The sequence below is a fragment of the Hesperophylax consimilis genome, chromosome 6 (assembly GCF_061612785.1).
Source record: "Hesperophylax consimilis isolate HC1 chromosome 6, BYU_Hcon_1.0, whole genome shotgun sequence".
In the NCBI taxonomy this organism is placed as follows: domain Eukaryota; kingdom Metazoa; phylum Arthropoda; class Insecta; order Trichoptera; family Limnephilidae; genus Hesperophylax; species Hesperophylax consimilis.
The window spans coordinates 32,117,239-32,138,211 of NC_142841.1; the positions used below are offsets into that span (position 1 = coordinate 32,117,239).

General features: G+C 35.4%; 1 protein-coding gene across 1 annotated transcript in view; it reads left to right on the forward strand.

The window, feature by feature from the left end:
* The window catches only part of LOC149423204 (cell division cycle and apoptosis regulator protein 1-like), a 34,016-nt gene extending 17,288 nt beyond the window's left edge, over positions 1-16,728 (forward strand). The window contains exons 9-15 of the mRNA XM_089632563.1: positions 4,374-4,568; positions 5,262-5,555; positions 7,169-7,431; positions 10,919-11,121; positions 11,786-12,021; positions 14,595-14,713; positions 15,415-16,728. Coding sequence (XP_089488689.1) covers positions 4,374-4,568; positions 5,262-5,555; positions 7,169-7,431; positions 10,919-11,121; positions 11,786-12,021; positions 14,595-14,713; positions 15,415-15,577 — 1,473 coding nt within the window. The 3' untranslated portion in view covers positions 15,578-16,728. The remainder of the gene's footprint in view (positions 1-4,373; positions 4,569-5,261; positions 5,556-7,168; positions 7,432-10,918; positions 11,122-11,785; positions 12,022-14,594; positions 14,714-15,414) is intronic.
* The last annotated feature ends 4,245 nt before the right edge of the window (positions 16,729-20,973 follow it).

The window sequence follows — 20,973 nt, forward strand, 5'->3', positions numbered from 1 at the left end:
AATTAAAAAAAATTTTGTATGAAAAAATTTTTCAGCGGAAATTTTTTTTGTGAAAATTTCGAATTACGCGTTTTTTCGAATTATCGGGGTTCGAATTAACGGGGTTCTACTGTAGTTAGTTAATTGAAGTTATGTTGAAAAAAGAGAACAAATTTGCGAAACTCAAATTTCGCATGACTTTCGCTGATTTTATGATAATTTTACATTGTGCCCGACGAATAGCAAATGTTCACATAGCTGACAATCTTATACAGATAGTGCCATAAAAATATATATCCGTCCGTAGAGGGTTTGAAAATTCTTGAATAAGATTCCATTTTCTTATTCCATTCAAGGTATTCAGAAAATGTGTTGACAACACAGACATATGAATATATAGACCAGAAATTAAAGGTGAGGGGTAAAATCAACTGTTGAAGAACGAAGGGGGTAAAGCTGACTGTGATTCGTCAATAAATCAATCTGACAGTATATAGGCATCTCGCATTATAATATCACCATTTAGTTCTTAAAAGTAAAATCTGCTTTTGAATGAATAGACATTTTTACATGGGAGCGCAAATTACTCGCCACGTTATGAACAAATTTGAAAAGTCCAAATTCGGCAAAAAAAAATTTCTTCTATTTTCAGAGTCGAATATTTTGTTTACGTATTTAGTTAACCCTTTCCTTCCTCACGGTACAAATTTGTACCTGTTGATTTCCTGCCTAAAATCTATGCCGCATTATCGTCTATACCTTTGCTAAGCCTGACGATACTTTCTAGTACCGTGTAGCTAGCCAATAACAGCAAAGTATTTGACATACGGCGATTTGGCGCCAAGTAGGGCAAATAATAAGTCTTCGCAACGACGACCGTAATGCGTGGTGACATGCTGTTGTTTTAGAAAATATTTAAAAATAGTTATTACTTGGTAAGTGCCATTATTGTTTATTACACTTGGAAATTAAGGTTTTGTTTATGTAGTAAATGTGTTTTTAGTGCATAATTCTAGTTATTAGTGTTTGAATAACCCGAAAAATCGTTAAGGACTAATAAGTACCGTCAGTAACTTCTTGTTATACTTTATTTGTTTGAGACATGAGTGAAATTTATTATTTTTATATCGAACAAGTCCACGAATGCATATGAGACAACATTTTTTTAAATTTTTTTTTTGATTTACTAGATTCTTATATGCCTTGAAGAGGTGAATCATTTAAATTTACTGAATTTAAAGTTAATGTTCTTTATACAAATAGAACGGCGTCATATGCGCCTCGCAATTTTTACCTCATGTGGGTATTTTAAAAATAAATTTTTTTATACAATCGTCCCGTACAATTTTTTTACGCTTTTTTCAGGTCTTCGAAATGGATATTTAAAAAAATAATGCTTTGATTGAAGCATTACTTTTAGAAGACCTTCCGGATTGCGATGCGAATTCAGATGTGGAGTTGTCTGACGAAGAAAATATTGAAAATATGCAACTACATACATCTAGAACGTTTGATCAAATTTTCGAGGAAGCGTTGGAACAATCTTTAGATCAAGCTGAACTTGAGGTTACAAATGAGATCGAAGAAGAAAATGGAGAAGTAAGTCAATTACCCTCCGGTTCTTCAGAAACTGTTGCTTTGATACCATCTAAAAAGAAGAAGAATATTGAGCCGAATCGTAAATGGAAAAAACGCGATTTAGAAACTTATCTTCCAGAATATTCTACAAATACGGGTGTGTTCGAAGAATGTTTTGCTGGATGTAATACACCCACCGATATTTTTTTAGTTTTCATTGATGATATTCTGGATATAATTATATATCAAAGTAACTTATATGCAGTCCAACATGATAAGGTCCTCAACCTAAAAAAGGAAGAACTGATGGCTTTTATTGGAATGAACTTTTACATGGCCTACAATACTAGACCTTCATGGACAGATCATTTTTCGTCGGCCCCTGATTTGAACAATCCTTTGGTAAGCAAGACCATGCCCAGAGATAGATTTGCAATTATTTTGTCCAACCTCCATTGCAATGATAACTCTCAACTGCTTCCTAACTGCAAAGACAAACTATACAAAATCAGACCTATAGTTGATGCTTTGAACGAACAATTTTAAGGGTGCTACCACGGAACGAGAGAAGTGAGTGTTGATGAATCAATGATAAAATTCAAGGGAAGGTCAGTCTTGAAACAATATCTTCCGATGAAACCAATAAAGAGAGGCTATAAGCTATGGTGTCTGGCTGACCAAAGAGGTTTTATAAAAAAATTCATGATTTATCAAGGAAAAGACGAAGTAATGAATGCAAAATTTTCCGATTGCACTTTAGGAGAAAGAGTGGTTTTGGAATTGACAGAATCTGACTGGGGGAAGGATAAAGTAGTTTACTTCGACAATTTTTTTACATCGGTAGCTCTACTGGAGAAACTGAAGACTGAAAGAACTTACGGATGTGGAACAATGAGGGTTAATCGTAAGGGTGTACCCAACAATCTGTTAGCTGACTCTAAATTGAAACGTGGAGAATGTGACTATCGATTTTCTAGTTTGGGCATCGGGTTTTGGAAATGGAAGGACAACAAAGTCGTAAACATTGCTTCGAATTTTCATGGCAACGAAGAAGAAACTGTAACTCGCAAAGAAAAAAATGGATCCAAATCGACAGTATCTTGTCCAAAATCTATCAAAGACTACAACTCTTACATGGGCGGTGTAGATACAGCTGACAGATTGAGAGCCTTGTACTGTGTAGACCAAAAGTCTCCAAAATGGTGGCAAAGATTGTTTTGGGGAGTTCTGGATATAGCTTTTGTAAATGCATATGTTGTTCATGGGCTGATACTTGAAAAGACTTCTGTAAAAGAGTTTAGACGGTCAGTTGCACAAGGATTGATGACAAAAAAAGTTCTTGACAAGAAAAAAAGGTTATCGAGGGAAAACCAACCCAGCCCTGACCCATCTAAGAGGCGCAAAGCAAACTATTCGACATTGAAAGATGTTAGGTTGGGTAACAGAGGCATACACTGGCCTACTTTTGTAGAAAACAGAGGCAGATGCGAAGTATGCAGCATCAAGAAGATACAGTCAAAGCCTCACTCAAAATGTTCTCACTGCAATGTATTCTTATGTCTAAATGAAAAGAAAAACTGCTTTACTGAATACCACGAGATTCATTTTTAATTATTTATAACTATTAATATTTATTTAACGATTTAATTAGTTTAAAAAAAAAACCTATGTTTTAAAAGTTCCTATTATACACATTACTATGATACACAAAGTTCCTGACGGTACAAATTAGTCCAGGTCACAGTAATAATACCTAGAATGCAAATAAAAATCTTAAAAAAATTTATGTGTTTCCTTTACAACATATTATTAAGAATCTCATATAAAACCATTAATTTTGTACTTTTTTCTCATAGCCGTTAGGAAAGGGTTAAGACACTTTTATAAGTGTTCATAATTTACTTCCCAGTAACAACGATGCGCACACTTGAGAATCGCTACATTCGACCAATGTTGGCTCGATGTGATAGTATATGTTTCTACAACTGATTCATATTATACGACGTGAATAAGCTTAAAATGATGCTTACATATGGAATGTAATACGACAATTGGGTTTATTCTCTTTTTCACATCTATTTTTACAAGTTTTCATATCACAAGCCACTATTTTGCCGTGTTATTTCATAAAATGCCTCGACCATAGCTCGACGCTAGTTCGAACAAGAATGATGACGTCACATTCTCAAGATTCACGGGAAGCCATACGCGAGCCCAGCCGGCTCCAATGGAACCGGTATGGGGAGTGGGGAATAATACGCTTTTAATCACTTAGGGCAGGTCTACTAATATTCATATGTCTATGGTTGAACTAAAATATCGTTTTGTAATTGCTCATTACAGCCATGAACAAGTTCGACTGTATATTATAGAGTACATATTTTGAAGCATGCGCATTTTTTTCACCTTTTCAAACGCTCGAAACCTAGGGTGAATCAAAAATATTGCATGCGCACCACCACTGTATTTGAATGTTTGACAACTACACTAAAACCCAAAATTCACACCCAGGCAATTAGCGCCAGGGGCTGCCATTGTTTATAATACCGTCAATCGAAACCAAGCATTTCATTTAGCTACGAAATATATTTTTTTAAATGTTTTAAAAATAATTGATCGTTTATAATATGTACAAAAAACTGCGTGATTTAAACGATGAATGGGGTAAAACGTTGCGTAGAGGAACGATCAGTGTGATCTATTTTTGCAAGTTTTGCTAGATTTCACTGTATTACCATTATGCTTTATTGACCATTGTATTTTTAAATTGTTTAAAAACAGAATTGACTTTGTACTAATAATGTTTCCATCTACAGCTGGATGAGGAAAAGCAGAAGCTGGCCGACAAGGAGAAGCTGATCACCAAAGCCGTGGCCGGGATCCCTGAGAACCCTCACATAATGGTGCACCCCTCCAGGACGGCCAAGTCTGGCAAGTTCGACTGCACCGTCATGACCCTCTCCCTTCTGCTGGACTACAGGCAGGAAGACAGCAAAGAGCACTCTTTTGAGGTGAGTTCACAGCATACCTCAATTGGGGATGTCATAGTCCCACTCGCTCCAGACTGTTGGAAGCATATTTCATTATATTATCACAGTAGTTAGGCAAGATTATTTTTTTAATAACTATCTACTGTGTATTAACTCTGAAAGAATTTCCAAGTTGCCTCTAAAATCGTGAAAAATCGAATTCTTTCTTTAATGGCCTATGTTTTATAATTTAAAGCACAAACAAATAATATAGCTCATATTGCTGGATATTTATAGAACATTTTTATTAAAAAAATAAATTATTCAGTTCGGTTGGGTATTTTCATATTTTGGCTTGAAATACAAAATTTTCTTTTGTATGAAAATGACCACGCAGCCGTTCCTCTTAACTACTTATTTTTTTCGCTACAATCTTGGAGAAATATTATATTTCCTTCAAGACTACAATATTATTTATTCTTTATTATGTTTTTAAATACAAGTTCATTGATCATTTCGTAATTATTGTCATGTCCCATTTATGCCCAGCATAAATAAAGGTTTTTTTTTAATTGTAGATATGTAATATGAATAATATAGTATTATTATGTAAACTATGCTAAAAAGTATTTAAAAATATGTGTGTTGTAAGTGCTCTTTTACTATGTACTTGAAAACTTGTATAAATTATGCCTTTCATAAATTTATTTGCAAGTGTCATATTTTTGTTTGTAGGTTTCTCTTTTTGCCGAGTTGTTCAATGAGATGCTGATGAGAGACTTCGGCTTCAACATTTACAAGGCCCTCTACATACTGCCTGACAAGCCCAAGGAAGACAAAAAGAAGGATGAGGGCAAGGACAAGGATAAAAAGGGGGATGATAGCAAGGATAAGGACACCAAGGGAGATGATAGCAAGGATAAGGACGAAAGCAAGGATAAGAAAGAAGATAAGAAGGGAGATGACAAAAAGGATCTCGATAAGAAGGATGCAGAAAAGAAATCTGATAGAAAAAGGGATGATAAAAAGGTAGGAGTAACTGAAAAAATCGTCAGCTTATAATTATGCAAACATGAAAATGTTAATTATTCTCACAAATGGAATGTAATCCATAGACATCCAAATTAAAAATAGACCAGGTCATCAGGGAATGGGAAACAAACCAAGTGCGCAGAGTGGGGAGGTAGCCTGACCATCTCCCTTTCTGTGATTTGTCAATAAATTAATCTGACGGTATACAGGCAACTCGCATTGTAATATCACTATTTAGTCCTCGAAATTAAAATCTGCTTATGAATAACTAGTCCTTTTTACAAATGGCTGTTCAATTTCTATGCAAGTTTTGTTATTTTATTTTTATTTTATTTTTGTTTATTGCAGAAATAAACAGTACATAATTACATAGATGACAATAGTTACAAAGTTATAAAAGTTACTATAATAATTGGTACCAATGACATGTCGCTGACATATATACATAGGAGGTATATTATACATTTACGGTTAAGTTACATTTTTAAGTTAAGTTAATTAGTGAAGGAGAGAGGTGTGTGTGAGTGTTTGTGTGTGTGTACGTGTACGTGTGCGTGTGTGGTTGTATGTGTTATGTTGGCGAATTTAGTGTGCTAAAAAAGTTTTTCTTAAATAGAGGGAGAGAATCAAAAAATATATCGGTACTTGTGCTTGTTTGAATTGAGTTGAATGTTTGAAGGATGCGAGAAATAGGGGAATAGGCTGCAGCGTTTGTATTATTACTAGTTGTGTAAAAAAGGTTGTTGTTATTATTATATTGTTGTTGTTGTTATTATACCATTATAGGCTAGTTGCTTGACAGAACTTGAAAATTAACTTTGGAATTTGAAGAATTGTTCAAATTCTCCGAAAGAACCCGTCCTAAGAGTGCTTATTTAATATAACTCATTGATCAACTTGAATATTTTTTTTGTAATAGGTAACTGTATAATTTTTTTATACTATAAATTGGGATGGCGGAATAATAGTCAATAGTTGTATTTATACAACGTATTATCTCGAAAAACAGGTTGTGAAGAAGAGACATTGGACAATTTTTCACTCCTTTATAGTCCTTTCTTCTCACTTTCTAACGCCATCTCTTTCGTGCTAGATTTCAGTCGCACGGTACAGTAGAACCCCGTTAATTCAAACCCCGATAATTTGAAAAAACGCGTAATTCGAAAAAATGCGTAATTTAAAAAAAAAAACGCGTAATTCGACATTTTCGCCCAAAAAATATCCACAGAAAATTTTTTTCATACAAAATAGTTTTTTAATTCGAAATTCGTTAATTCGTAATTCGAAATTTATTTTTGTCCTTTTTTTTTTGTCATAATATTTCGAATTACGTGGGAATTCGTTAATTCGAAATTTGATTTATGATGTCCGCTGGATTTCGAATTAACGAGGTTCTACTGTAGTTACATTTTTTAACTTTCAGATTCAATTATATTACATTATTATTAGACAATATCAACTGAAAAAAAATTATGTGTTTAAATAATTTTTTCTAAAATAAATAAAATGATAATATTAAAAAATAATATAAAAATAAAAATTTATTGTTAAATACAGTTCATGTCAAAATATTGTATAATAGATGTAAACTAATTCATGTTTGGTGACAGGATTCCACACCGCTGGCTGACGATGACAATAACTCGGACAGGAGGTCCACCAGTGATAAGAAAGACCGTAAGGAGCGGCCCCGGCTCATCACCAAGGATGCCCCTCTGCTACTCTCCTTTGTGTACTTCGACACCACCCACTGCGGCTACATCTTTGAGAAAGACATGGAGGAACTTCTGTACACCCTGGGCTTGAACCTTTCAAGGGCGCAAGTCAGGAGGTTGGTCTCCAAGGTGGTCAGGAGTGATTCCTTCTATTATAGGTAATTTTTTTAATATATATTGTTTATCTGGAGACAGTAGAGATTATGGTGGTTAACCTTTACATACCTATAGGTAAAAATCATATACAGTAGAACCCCGTTAATTCGAACCCCGATAATTCGAAAAAACGCGTAATTCGAAATTTTCGCAAAAAAAATTTCCGCTGAAAAATTTTTTCATACAAAATTTTTTTTAATTCGAAATTCGTTAATTCGTAATTCGAAATTTATTTTTGTCCCCGCACGAAAATTTGTTCGTGTAATTCGAAAAAATTTGATTTTTGCGAAAATAAATCATAATATTTCGTAAATCTGAATCTAAAAGTCAGCCGTGGCGGTAAAACGCCGAAAAATGTATTTTTACGTGGTTATACATCGTCCTAATTAGTATTATTATTTTGTAAATCTGAATCGATTTACACTGGAATGTCGTATTTTTTTCAAATTTATTTCGAATATCCGAGTTTGAAGGGCCGAGAAAATACATTTTACGCGGATATATGTCGTAGTTTTACGAGTTTACGCCAAATATCTGCATTTAAAGGGTCGGCCGCGACGAAACTCGGCCGCGTAATTTCGATTTACGCGTAAATATAACGTATTTTTACGAATTCAAATTCAGATATTTGAAATAAAGGGCCGGCCGCGACAGAAAATTACCGCGAAATCTCGATTTACGCGGAAAAATATCGTATTTTTACGAATATCTCAATTTAAAGGGTAGGCCGCGACCGAAATCGGCAGCGAAATCTCGATTTACGCGTAAATATATAGCATTTTTATGAATTTCTTTCGAATATCTGAATTTGAAGAGCCGGCCGCGACGGAATACCTACGGCCGCGAATCCTTGTTTTACGCGGAAATATATGGTATTTTTACGAATTCAAATTCAGATATTTGAAATAAAGGGCCGGCCGCGACAGAAAATTATCGCGAAATCTCGATTTACGCGGAAATATATCGTATTTTTACGAATATCTCAATTTAAAGGGTAGGCCGCGACCGAAATCGGCAGCGAAATCTCGATTTACGCGTAAATATATAACATTTTTTTGAATTTATTTCGAATATCTGAATTTGAAGAGCCGGCCGCGACGGAATACGGCCGCGAATCCTCGTTTTACGCGGAAATATATCGTATTTTTACGAATTCAAATTCAGATATTTGAAATAAAGGGCCGGCCGCGACAGAAAATTATCGCGAAATCTCGATTTACGCGGAAATATATCGTATTTATACGAATTCAAATTCAGATATTTGAAATAAAGGGCTGGCCGCGACAGAAAAATACCGCGAAATCTCGATTTACGCGGAAATATATCGTATTTTTACGAATTCAAATTCAGATATTTGAAATAAAGGGCCGGCCGCGACAGAAAATTACCGCGAAATCTTGATTTACGCGGAAATATATCGTATTTTTACGAATATCTCAATTTAAAGGGTAGGGCGCGACCGAAATCGGCAGCAAAATCTCGATTTACGCGTAAATATAGAGCATTTTTTACGAATTTATTGCGAATATCTGAATTTACAGGGCCGGCCGCTACGGTAATCGACCGCGAAAATAAAGAAATAATTGGTATTAATACGAATTTACAACTAAAATACCACCCGGATTTGAAGAGGCGGCCGAGAAAATCGATTTTCGGCGTATTTTATTTTTTTTTCTTTTCATAAAATTTCGAATTACGTGGGAATTCGTTAATTCGAAATTTGATTTTTGATGTCCGCTGGATTTCGAATTAACGAGGTTCTACTGTATCACTCAAAGGGGGGTCACTACGGACCTCCGTATATCACTGATCAGATCTTTTTTTTTTTTACATTAACTCCACACACGCATATGTCATCTCAGGGGATTCTGTGTGGAGGGTCTTTTTGAGGAGAGGAAGGAGTGAACTTGGGTCTTGAAAAGACCCATATTGTAGGAGGGAGGAAACACAGGTCTGCAAATCGTTCCACAGTCGAGCTGTTGAACTCAAGAACGAGTCGTAGGAGCGACCCATTCTCATGTGACAAATGTCAACCATGTACATATGCTGGGCGGGCATTTGGTGTGTTTCCCTGATTATGCAATGGTGCTGAAGGTATGAATGACGCTAGTTCCTCGGAGCATCTTCCATTGTAATAGCGGTAGAACAAGGTCGGCATACCTACCTGACGCCTGTTCCCTAAAGATTGCAAGAGTTTTTATCAGGAATTTTGAGGCTGAATAGTAGGGCGCACTTGCGATTTGTACAGGGTTAGCAGTTGTGTACTATCTGCAGTATCTGCGGGCCCTGTACAGTAAACCGAGCTTCTGTGAGGCTAACTTGACTCTGTCTTCGATGGAGCCTCTGTGCCTGAACTGGTCACTTAGAGTTACACCAAGCATATCAATGGAAGGCATGTTGCGAAGATTGCTTTCGTTGAAGGAGACTAGATTGTTATTTCGATATCTTTTAGACATGATCGGGTCTTTAAAACATTAAATTCGACCGTCCATTCTCTGCTTCAAAGCCCTCCGAGCTGGGTAACAATCCGAGTAACAATGAATTGGTGCACTCGACAAAAGGTCATTGATGCGCGACAAAAACAAAGTTGGAGACAGAACCAATCCCTGTGGGACGCCAGCATTTATTGAGCGTGAGGAAGAGGTGAAACTATCGGCAACCGTCTGAATTGACTTTTCTCTCAATCCATGTACACAAGGATGCGTGAAATCTGTAAGAAGGCTGTTTGTTGAAAAGTCCTCGGTGCCAAGCCCGGTCAAAGGCCTTGGAAATGTCCAGTGCAACCGTTTGGGCTTCACCGTAACGTTCCAGGCACCGCTCACCAAGATCACCGTTCAAGCGGTTCCGCAGGAATCCGTATTCACTATCGTTAATAATTTTGTTCTTTTCGAGGTATGTGATTTTTATACATACCTACAGTTTTATATAAAGACTGATGAAATTTTGCACACTTAACCTTCAAAACGAGAGGAAGGTCACTGTCTACATCTGAGTTAAAAAAACTAAAACCTGTGCAACATCGGGGACTTCAGCTAGTCAGTCGTAAATATTTTTAAAATATCCCACCTTAATGTTTTTATATCACCACCAACGTATTTTGAACAATATGGAATATATAATATTACAGAAAGATTATGAAAAACATTAAACAAATGGTTTCATCCGTTCGCATGAACTCTGGCCACTTGCAAAATTCATACTATACCCAGAAGTCTGAAAACAGGTCTCTTTGCATTTCCTACAGCGCCGTCTGTAAATAATGATGGCGCTGGTAATATGAATGCATTTTCGAGAAACCTTTACAACAACGGTACCTAGTAATTTTTGTAAAATAGTCATTCTTTTTTCGCCGATATCATCAATAAATTTCAGAAAAAATCCATCCCATCTCCTTCCCGCTCCGCTCCATTGGGCCTTACAAAATTGGGGATGCCATAGTACCCACTGGCAGGACTAAAGAATGAATTCTCACTTGTGGTCTATTTGCAGGCACATCACTGACAAATCGAAAGAAGATGACTTGGAAGCCGAGAAGAACCCCGTGCCCGAGGTGGCCATGAAGGAGACCGACCTATCAGAATTGGCTGCCGGAAATAAGAAACTGCTGCCCATATTCAGGTCCGAGGATCTGCAGAGCGACTCATCGGAGCCCCCATCAAAGAGGCCCAGAATGGAAACTGCTGAGAATGGCTGTGAGTACTGATCTTGGACTTGATTAACCCTACGTTTGCGAGCACCTGTCTGAAAAAGATCTGTTGTTTGCGCAAGCTAATCGCGGCGCGTATCGCTAATGTCGCTGTCTGGACAAAAATAAAATTTATAAATATTTACATACCAAACCTATATAAAAAAACTTAAAATCAATAAATAAATAAACATTTATTATAGTTTATTGACTATGCAAGTTTTGTGCTTAAAATCAAACAAATTAGTATAGAAATTACTAGGTGAAAACGGAGAATTGAAAACGATTTAATTTATTTATTGGTAAATTTATTTATTGCAAATAATATTAAAAAAAATTTATTCCTTAACTGTCAGAAATATTGCAAGCATTGCATAGATACTAAATAATGTAACATTTTTTACCTACTTTTTCGGCATTTTCGTAAACTTTTAGAAAACACAGGAACTGCCAATGCATTGAATAATCACAAAGATTTTTTTTTTATGAAATCCTGGTGGCAAGAATTTGATATACATTGGACGATAAGAACGCTCCATTTAACAGGCCATGTCTCTGGACCAATAATAATTTAGAACGAAAAGTTACAAAGGTCTCAAATTCGAGTTTGTGCACACAATGAAAACTAAAATCTACCTACCTCAATTTCAAAACATAAAATTGTTCTCCAGCCCTCGTCAGCTATAAGGGCGGCCTTCTGGATGTGGAGAAACTTATGAACCAGCTGAAGCGCTCGGAGCAGGCGCGTCTGGACACGGAGAGTCGGCTGGTGGAGCTCAAAAGTGAGAATGCTCGGCTGCTGGAGAAGCAGGCCAAGAGCGCCATAACTACCACTGCCCTCACCACCAACCTGACGGAGAACAAAGCCAAACTTATCAACACTCAAACACAGCTGACCAAAAGCACCGTGAGTATATTTTAATGCATTTCATTTTTTCTCGCGGGTGAACGTACAGTAGAACCTCGTTAATTCATACCCCGAAAATTCGTAAAAATGCATAATTCTAAATTTTTGTTGAAAAGAACCCCAGAATTTTTTATTTTCTTAAATAATGTCAGAAAATTTAGATTTACGCCGTCATGACTGCTTTCTTTATGGAACTTACGTTTCGGCGAAATTGAATTTTTTTCAAAATTTCATGTTATCATGGATTACCATTCGGATTCGAATCAATGAATATGTCCCGTGGATTTCGAATTAACGGTGTTCTACTATGTTATTGATATTCAAACTTTAATTATGCCATAGAAATATACTCATACATTATTATGAATATTATCGGCAAGGTTTATCCAGAAACATTGGTAAATATGTAAACCTTTTTTGGTGTTGAATAATTACTCCACACAGGATGTAATCCTTGAGGATGCTGTATGGAGGGATTTATGGACCTTAAGCGTGGTTTTTGTAATTAGTCTACATAATTTGATTTTAGCCCCAAATGGATATGCGTTAAATTTGACATTGTTGATTATTGCCTTTTTAAAGTTTTTGGTAACTTTTGCCACTTAACTTCTATTATTATTTTTTCTATTGTCCTGACTGAACAAAGTTTGTTTTTCTTCTTATTATTTTATTTACCCATTGAAAACTACCTTGTTTAATCGTTGAAATCGGGGTTGAATATTGCACCAACTATTGGATTAATTAAAAAATAAACCCAGTTTGCGTAATAATTATAATGAAATTGTCTGTCAAAAATATTTTGAAATTGTAAAATTAATCCAGATGAGAAAGCATATTTGCACATAATTGAAGCTTGAAAATCGATGTACATATTTATAATAAATTTAATGTATCTTTGTTATTGGAATTTTTAATTTTGTAAATATTCAATATGAATAAATAAAATTAACAAGTAGCTTTATGTGAATAGATATGTATAATTCTCAAATACATCACATAATTCCATGTCTTGTAGGTTTAGCCAGGGACAAATCAGCTTTACATGTTCCTAAAGGCGGGTCTCCTGCGCACAATTTTTTGTTTTTGTTTTTTTGAAACACTTGACACAATGCAGTCAAACAATGGTTTTGTGTAAATGTTTAAAAAACAAAACTTTTCTGCGCAGGAGACCGTCTTAATGCATGCACCTCCTAGCACGAAAAAATGTTCCCAAGTTGTTGCAGCTTTAGTATATTCCCCCTTAAAAAGGTTTTTAATTTTAGGACACTTGTACATAAATGTCTGTTATGAATTTTTGTAGAACTAAATTATTATTAACTTAATGCTGTGACTTTTATTTACAATTTTTCAGAAAGAAAGTTTTCTAATTAGTTTTTTTTTCAAGTCTTACTTTTTGTTAGGATGGAGAAAACATTTTATTAACCTTTACGTACTTGAAGGTAAAAATCACAAGTCACCTGAAGGGGGGGTCAGTAGGGTGCCCCATATACAGAGCGATTGTATCTTCTATAATATTCATTTTACCTTTTCCAGTAACACTCAGATATTTGTTACAGTTTTTTTTTTATACCTACCGTTTTGACTGGACATCACCCATCTTCGCCCAGCAGTCAATCATAGTAATTCAAAACAGTGAAAGAGATATGTAGTACAAAATTAGCGTAACTCAAACTTTTTACATCTGCCCTTGGGGCTTGTTTGTAGCGAGGATTTTTTAAGTTGGGGAAAGTAATTTTGTCAGAATATTATTACAGTATATAATATTATTATCTTATTGTATGCTTTTTTTAAATGCAGATCTATTACCAAAATTACAGATGTGTATCACCCCCTCCGGTGCGGAGGAGAGTTAATGTATAATTTGTACTCACAAAATTACGGGTTATAAACTATTATCTTCAGGAAAATTAACAAAATATTATAGATGGTGTACAAATCTGTCATTTTACAGAACTAAAATAAAGCTTTGAAATCTGTAGTATAACCTTTTACTATCTCGGTGTCCATCTATGTATTTCTTTCCATGATAAGTTGTAGAATTGGTAAGTTTTTAGATTCTCAGGGCCAAAAGCATTTTTGTTGTTTGTTTTTGGGGTGTTATGCCGTGTTGCGCTAACTCCTTCTTTAGCCGACGTTTCGGACAGCACACATCTTCGGATCTACCGGATCTGCCCTGATGATGGACACTGCAACGCTGTCCGAAACGTCGGCTAAAGAAGGAGTTAGCGCAACACGGCATAACACCCCAAAAACAAACAACAAAAAAGTTGTAGAATTCTATACATGTCTCCCCCATTCTAACCCTAAAAATGTATGAATGAGTACAACTGGTATCACAAATAAAATCAGATGAGCTAGAGGAGAAGTCAGCCTAACCATACCATAGCCAAGTAAGTATAGAGAATGATGATGTATGAAAGGGTGAATGCGTTGTGATTGAATAAGTCAATCTTCATCAGTTTGGCAGATTAGATTGCGCATTAAACTCTGCCTTCCCTCACGAAGACACGGTATAACATTTGTTAAAATATAAATTCCTGTCTTATTAATTCTCTAAATTTGATGTTTCACAGATGTGTACGAAAATATTCTTCAATGCCTTGAAGGATATTGAATTAAAGGTGCAGTCAGTTATTCACACCAATTTGTATGACGATCCTGAAGTAGTCAAGCCCAAAGGAGAAACTAATAAGTATGTTCAAATATTTTGATAAATCCCAGTCTTTTCAAAATCCCTTTCTCTATATAATCTTGCTCCATTTTAGGATATATATGACAGCATTGACTGTCTTTAAGTTTTGAAAATTGCTCAATGATGTAAAATTACAATGAATGACTTTGAAAATAGTTAAATGGAAATGAATAAATGGCCTTGTTTTGATTTTTCCCTGAAGTACATATTATATATTTTCATGTTTCCTTTTCTTGTATGTTAAATTATTTGTATCTATTATTATAAATATATTAATTACATTTTGCATTGTGTATTGTTTGTTGTCGTGTCTGTTAGAATAAATGTAATTTTTACACCCTGTACTTTGTTTATTCGTAGCACATAAAAGGAATATATTTTAACTTTAAGCCTTATTCACAAAATGAGTATTTTAGTGCAGCGCATTTATCACCTTCCTAATTTATGTGACTAAAATTAAAGACTGAGACTGGTGTTGGCTATAGAGTAAGAAGCGGTGATATTTAAAACTTTCAGCTAACTTCAAAATATATAATGGCTGTCATCATTGATTTAACAATTTAATAAAATACATGAAATTTGGTAAAAGCAAAGAACTTTCTAAGTTCTGAATAAAATTTTACTTTTGGTTCCAGATTATAATTTGACCAGTGTTTTTGTCACATTGCTAATAATTTTTTTTATTTTTTTTAATGTTTTAGGCCCATCATACAAGTTCCGAAAGACGGAACTAAAGATGAAACAGCAGATGTAAATGATGACATTATAGTTGATGCTAAAGAGGAAAAGGACTCTATGGAAGTTACAAATGAAGACACAGAAACCAAACCCCAGATCGATACAAATGACATAAAAACAGAATAAAATTTTCCACCACCAGTATTAAAACCAACCTAGCTAGTCAAATGAGGTTATAATGCGAGGAACTTAAAGTCAAACCAAGTTATCTATAAAATTCATACAAATAATACAAGTTTTTAGTTTGATTTCAAGCCCTCCAATGACAATCAAAAACACAAAAGTAGGTATAGTGGAATGACTTGCTGAATTGAAAATGTGAAAAGCAAAAATATTTCTCTTGATGCATTTTATGATCATCTAGCGAACACTTGACTTGGTCACAATTAAAAAGGAGTACTGGACAGCTCTGCTCTGGACTGCTCCCAGATGTAGCTTATAAATATATATTTTTTATTTTTACTTGTTATTTTGGGGTTACTTATTGAGGGGGGGTGTGTTTTCAAATAATTTAAAATGTGGTTTTTTATTTTGTCGATTTTAACCTGTTCATCACTGCAAGCATACATATATGCGTGATAAAACATGCCATCAGCGCTACGTGCACACAGATGTGTGTTCATTTTTATAGAAAATGTAGGAATGTCATAAGCGCCGCTTACAAACGTTATCCTATAAACATCAGGAACGCGGTGCGAAGGTCAAGTAAATGATTAAATTTACATTATTTATTACCGTTTTAACCCCATTTGATCTATCTAGGTTGCAAGCTGTAAGGAATTTTGATAAGTCTTGAGAATAATCAGGTTTTATTAGGTTTAAGCAATACATATTGATTTGAATGCAAATAATCCTAGTAGAATGATGATTTTTCCAACAAGAGATTTTTGTACAAAATGTTTTCAATGTTTGTGATTATTTGATATTAAAACCCACCCTACGTACCAGTCTTTAACTTTACAGAAATCAATTTTGAAAATTTCATAGTTTGTCATAAATTATCTGGAAAACTCAATATTTATAACTGAAATGAATTGTATTGTTTTTAAATTATAGGTTACAATAATTGTTTGAGGGGACTTATGACAAACTTTAAAACTCATCTGTAAAGAAAAGGATCTGCGGATGGAGTACTTAATAGAGAATGTCGGTTTATAAACCTAATTATTATGTATTGTGATCAATATACATAATAATAAATTCTTATATGTGAGAAGAGATGTGAATTAATTTGACATACTACATGTTTTATCACCAATAAATATGATTTTTTTTTTGATAAATTTGTCTTCAATTATTTTTTATTCCCATTTTCAGTATATTTTCATGTAATTCCTTGTCAATATTTGCATTCATACACGTGGTATTTTTCAATAAACATATTTTGGTTCTTATTTATCTACAAACAAATAATGGATTTTATATGATGCCAGTTTTTACAATGTTTCAATTGCAACATTTGAAGCCCTTGGCTTTGGGCCTCATGATTGCGGGTTCAAATCCCGGAGAATGCAATAAAAAATTATGTTATCTATTCTATTAAATCCATTTATATCATTCGCAAATTGAATGAGAATGTAGTGTATAACTCGTTTGCGTGTGGAAGATTGCCTGGTGAGAGACCACCAATTAAAATAGAAATGACTGTATATTTAGTAACCAGATGATAGACTGGTACTTACATACCTTTGTCTCCTGCATATCCTTTCTCATAGGCATCCTCCCAATTGGATACCATAGTACCACCAGCTCCTGACTGGAACTCCCGATGTAGACTACGGTTCCTGAAAATCCTACCTGTGCAGCCCAGACCAGAAGTCATTGTTTAGATATTTGATATCAGGTAGTATTAAATACAGATTCTATGGTTTATTTGCAATCGAAATTCTATGTAGCAAAAATATCTAATTTTAAGGTGAATTGCCTTATACAAAATAAATTTATATAAAACACTTCCAAGCATCAATTGGAATTTTGAAAATGATAAGTCAATTTATTTGTGTCAGAATAACTTAAATAATTAAATTTGTTCCTTTTTCGCCTTATATTTTTTTTAGAAATTAAATTTAAAAGAGACATCTTCTTATTTTCAGGGAAAGCTTTTTGTTGCTTCATACCTCGCCCATAATTCACGGCTCGGTCATGGTTTGTTCCGGTTAAGTAGGCAGACTCCGTTATTTTAAAATGTTCTAATCAGACTATTTACTCATAATAATTATATTGTATTACATACTAGCTTAGACCTGTGAAAATCACAAGATATTACAAATGTAGGATTTGTGAAGCTGAAAGTATTTATAAAATAATAGCTGTACCCCACAACGCTTTGCTGTGGCTCAGTTTGTCTGTGCAGATAGAGAAACAATAGCGAATGTTGCTTTTACTTCCAACAGATGGTGCTGTTTTTCAAAAAAAGCATGTTCGTCCATCAGATGGCCCTGTTTTTCAAAAAAAGCCTGTTTTTATCTGTCACCCGTGACATCTAAATAATATAGGTATATTATAACACATGCGTATTTGAATGCAACATTGTGTGAAAATTTTAAAGCGATCGGCAACAAAAGAACATTTTTATTTATATATGTAGATAGATTTGCCTCAGGATCACATTGCCTTTCAAAAAATTATTGGTTTGTTGTGAAATTTCCCATACTTTTTATCGCAGTATGCAACACTAGCGCCTGCTGGCGGCTCGTGCTGTTAAGCTTGGTTTTCTATCAACCACTGGAGTGGCAAGATATTTATGATAAAATGCGTCAAGTGCTGGAGATTTTCGTATTGAATTCGCCCGCGCTTATTAAAAAAATCATACCTCCAATATTGACATGAAAACATAAACTATTGACTTTATTGTGGGATCAGTGATTCAATCCAATATTGTATTTGTATGCCTTTCTTGAAAGAATTGAGTGTTTATGCGAACAAAACTATTTACTCATATTGATATTGTGCAAGTACGGGCGCAAACAAATAATTTGTCCTAATATTGTAAAGCATAACATTCAAAATGTGTATATACGTGAATAATTAAGTTAGCGCCATCTTTGCAAGAGCAGATTATGAATTCTTTTAAGTTAACCAATAACGATAATTTAGGGACGGCACCGAAAAATAACATTTTTGGACCGGTGCAAATTAAACTTTGCTTGAAGATCTTATTTTTAATTTTAGGACTTTGAAATAACATAAGCAGAGAATTAAATGACGAATGCACGGTTATCTCAGTGAATATTACAGTTAGGATGAGGCGAGAGATTTTGAAAATAATAATAATATAGGGTATTTTGCTGTTAGTAAACATGAAAAATCAAAAAAAATATTCACGTAGATAAACAATCACTGATTCTGAATATATCCGTTTTATTATATGTACCAACGTAGCATTTATAAACCGTTATTAAAAAATAAATAACACACCATCACATTAAAACGCCCTGTTTGTATGGTACGACTGACACGTCGATTCTGACATCATCACATCACATTTCATTCTGTTTTTGTATGATTTTTTTTATTTGTGTGTTTTGTTTTTGTACTAAATGTATTTATGAATGTATCTTATTTAATTCTGACAAAATTGAACCTTCATTTTGATGATTTTAAGCTACATTTTCACATTCAAAATATTGTTGATATAATAAATATTACTCATCTTTAATTGCTGGCGTGGGCATCTGTCAGACGACACGCATACATTTAATCCTATATTTTCCTCTCCTTCTGTCGTACTATTCCATCCCTATAAGTACCTTCCTAGGATCTCTTGCTCTAATAACACATAATATTCAATCCGCATTAGAAACGAACGCCAGACTTCTGTCAAACGTACAGGCACTCCTCAACTCCATTCAGCTTCATCAACACTAAAATCAAAAACATTTTTTCCCTCAACAAACTTAAATTCTCTCCAACAACCATTAAAATGTTTTTCAATGTCTCGACTAACCAGGAAACCGTCAAACCTGCAAGCTGCATTCTGGAATGCAAACGGAAAAGTTAAAGATTTCCGAGGGGAAATCCTTCAATTCTTGATGGATTTCAACCTCGACGTCCTCCTCATTAACGAAACCTGGCTAAAACCCAGCGTAAAACTAAACTACCCAAACTATATAACATACCGCACCGATCGCACCCACACCTCCGGCGGTGGCACCGCTATCATCATTAAAAACTCCATCGACCACTGCGTTATAAATTGTCCCACATCCGTAATAATCGAAACCACCGGCATCGTCATCAACACTCTAAATAATGGTCCGATTAAATTCATCTCAGCCTATACTCCCCCCAAAAGACTTCTATCTGCCCCGGACCTCGACCAACTCCTAGATAGCACCCTACCCACAATTATAGCCGGCGACCTCAATGCCAAGCACGCCTCGTGGCATAGCCGCAAGACAAACCGGAAGGTTTTATTTCTTTTCAACTACGTCGCGGACAAACCCATCATAGTAACGGCCCCCGACATACCCACTTATTTCTCCAATAACCCTAATTTCGACCCGGACGTCCTCGACATACTCATCATGAAAAACTGCCCCTTACTCCACACCCTTCAAACCGTTAAAAAAATATCCTCAGACCACGACCCAGTCCTCTTATTTCTCTCCGACGGCACCCTACCTTCAGTACTATCTCATAGACCCACACGTAAAAAAATCCAATGGCAAAAACTCCCCAAGCTCCTAGAATCAGTAAGAATTCAAACATCAATCGCCAACGAAGAAAGCCTCAATTTAGCCACGAAAAATTTCACAAACGACATAAAATCAGCCGTAGACCTTGCCACCGTCGAAGTCGCGAATGACAAACTCCGCCCCGACCTACCCGCAGAATTAAAAGAATTAATAAGGGAAAAAAACTACGCCCGTAAAGAATGGCAAAGATTCTCAGACCCGATCGATCGCATTCGCATGAACCGCCTCGCCCATCAGGTAAAAGTCGAACTTCTTAAACTCAGAAATGACCAATGGCACGACTTCATCTCCACTCTTGACGACGACCAAACTGCCTTTTGGAAACTTTCCAAGTCCCTCAGAAAACCACCCACTAGAATATGCCCCCTTTCGGGCCCAAAAGGCACTGTATACTGTATACTCCTCCAGAGACAAAGCCGAGACTTTTGCCGACAGTCTCGAAGACCAATTCTCCCCGACCACGACCTACGATGACCCCCAATTCGTTTCAACTGTAGACTCCAAAGTATCATCCCTTTTGACAGAAATCCCAACAGAAAATCCAATCCCTTTCACAACCCCTCAGGAAATCTCCAAAATTATAAGATCTCTCAAGACAAAAAAATCTCCCGGTCCTGACTTAATCTCAAACAAAATACTTAAATGCCTTCCCTCCAAAGCCATCTGCGCTTTCACAGCCATCAGCAACGCGTTTTTCAGACTTCGTGTATTCCCTCAAGACTACAAAACTGCCGACGTCATCCTCATCCCCAAACCCGGCAAAGACCCCCTTCAGGCCCAAAACCACAGACCAATCAGCCTCCTTCCCTGCACAGGTAAAATATT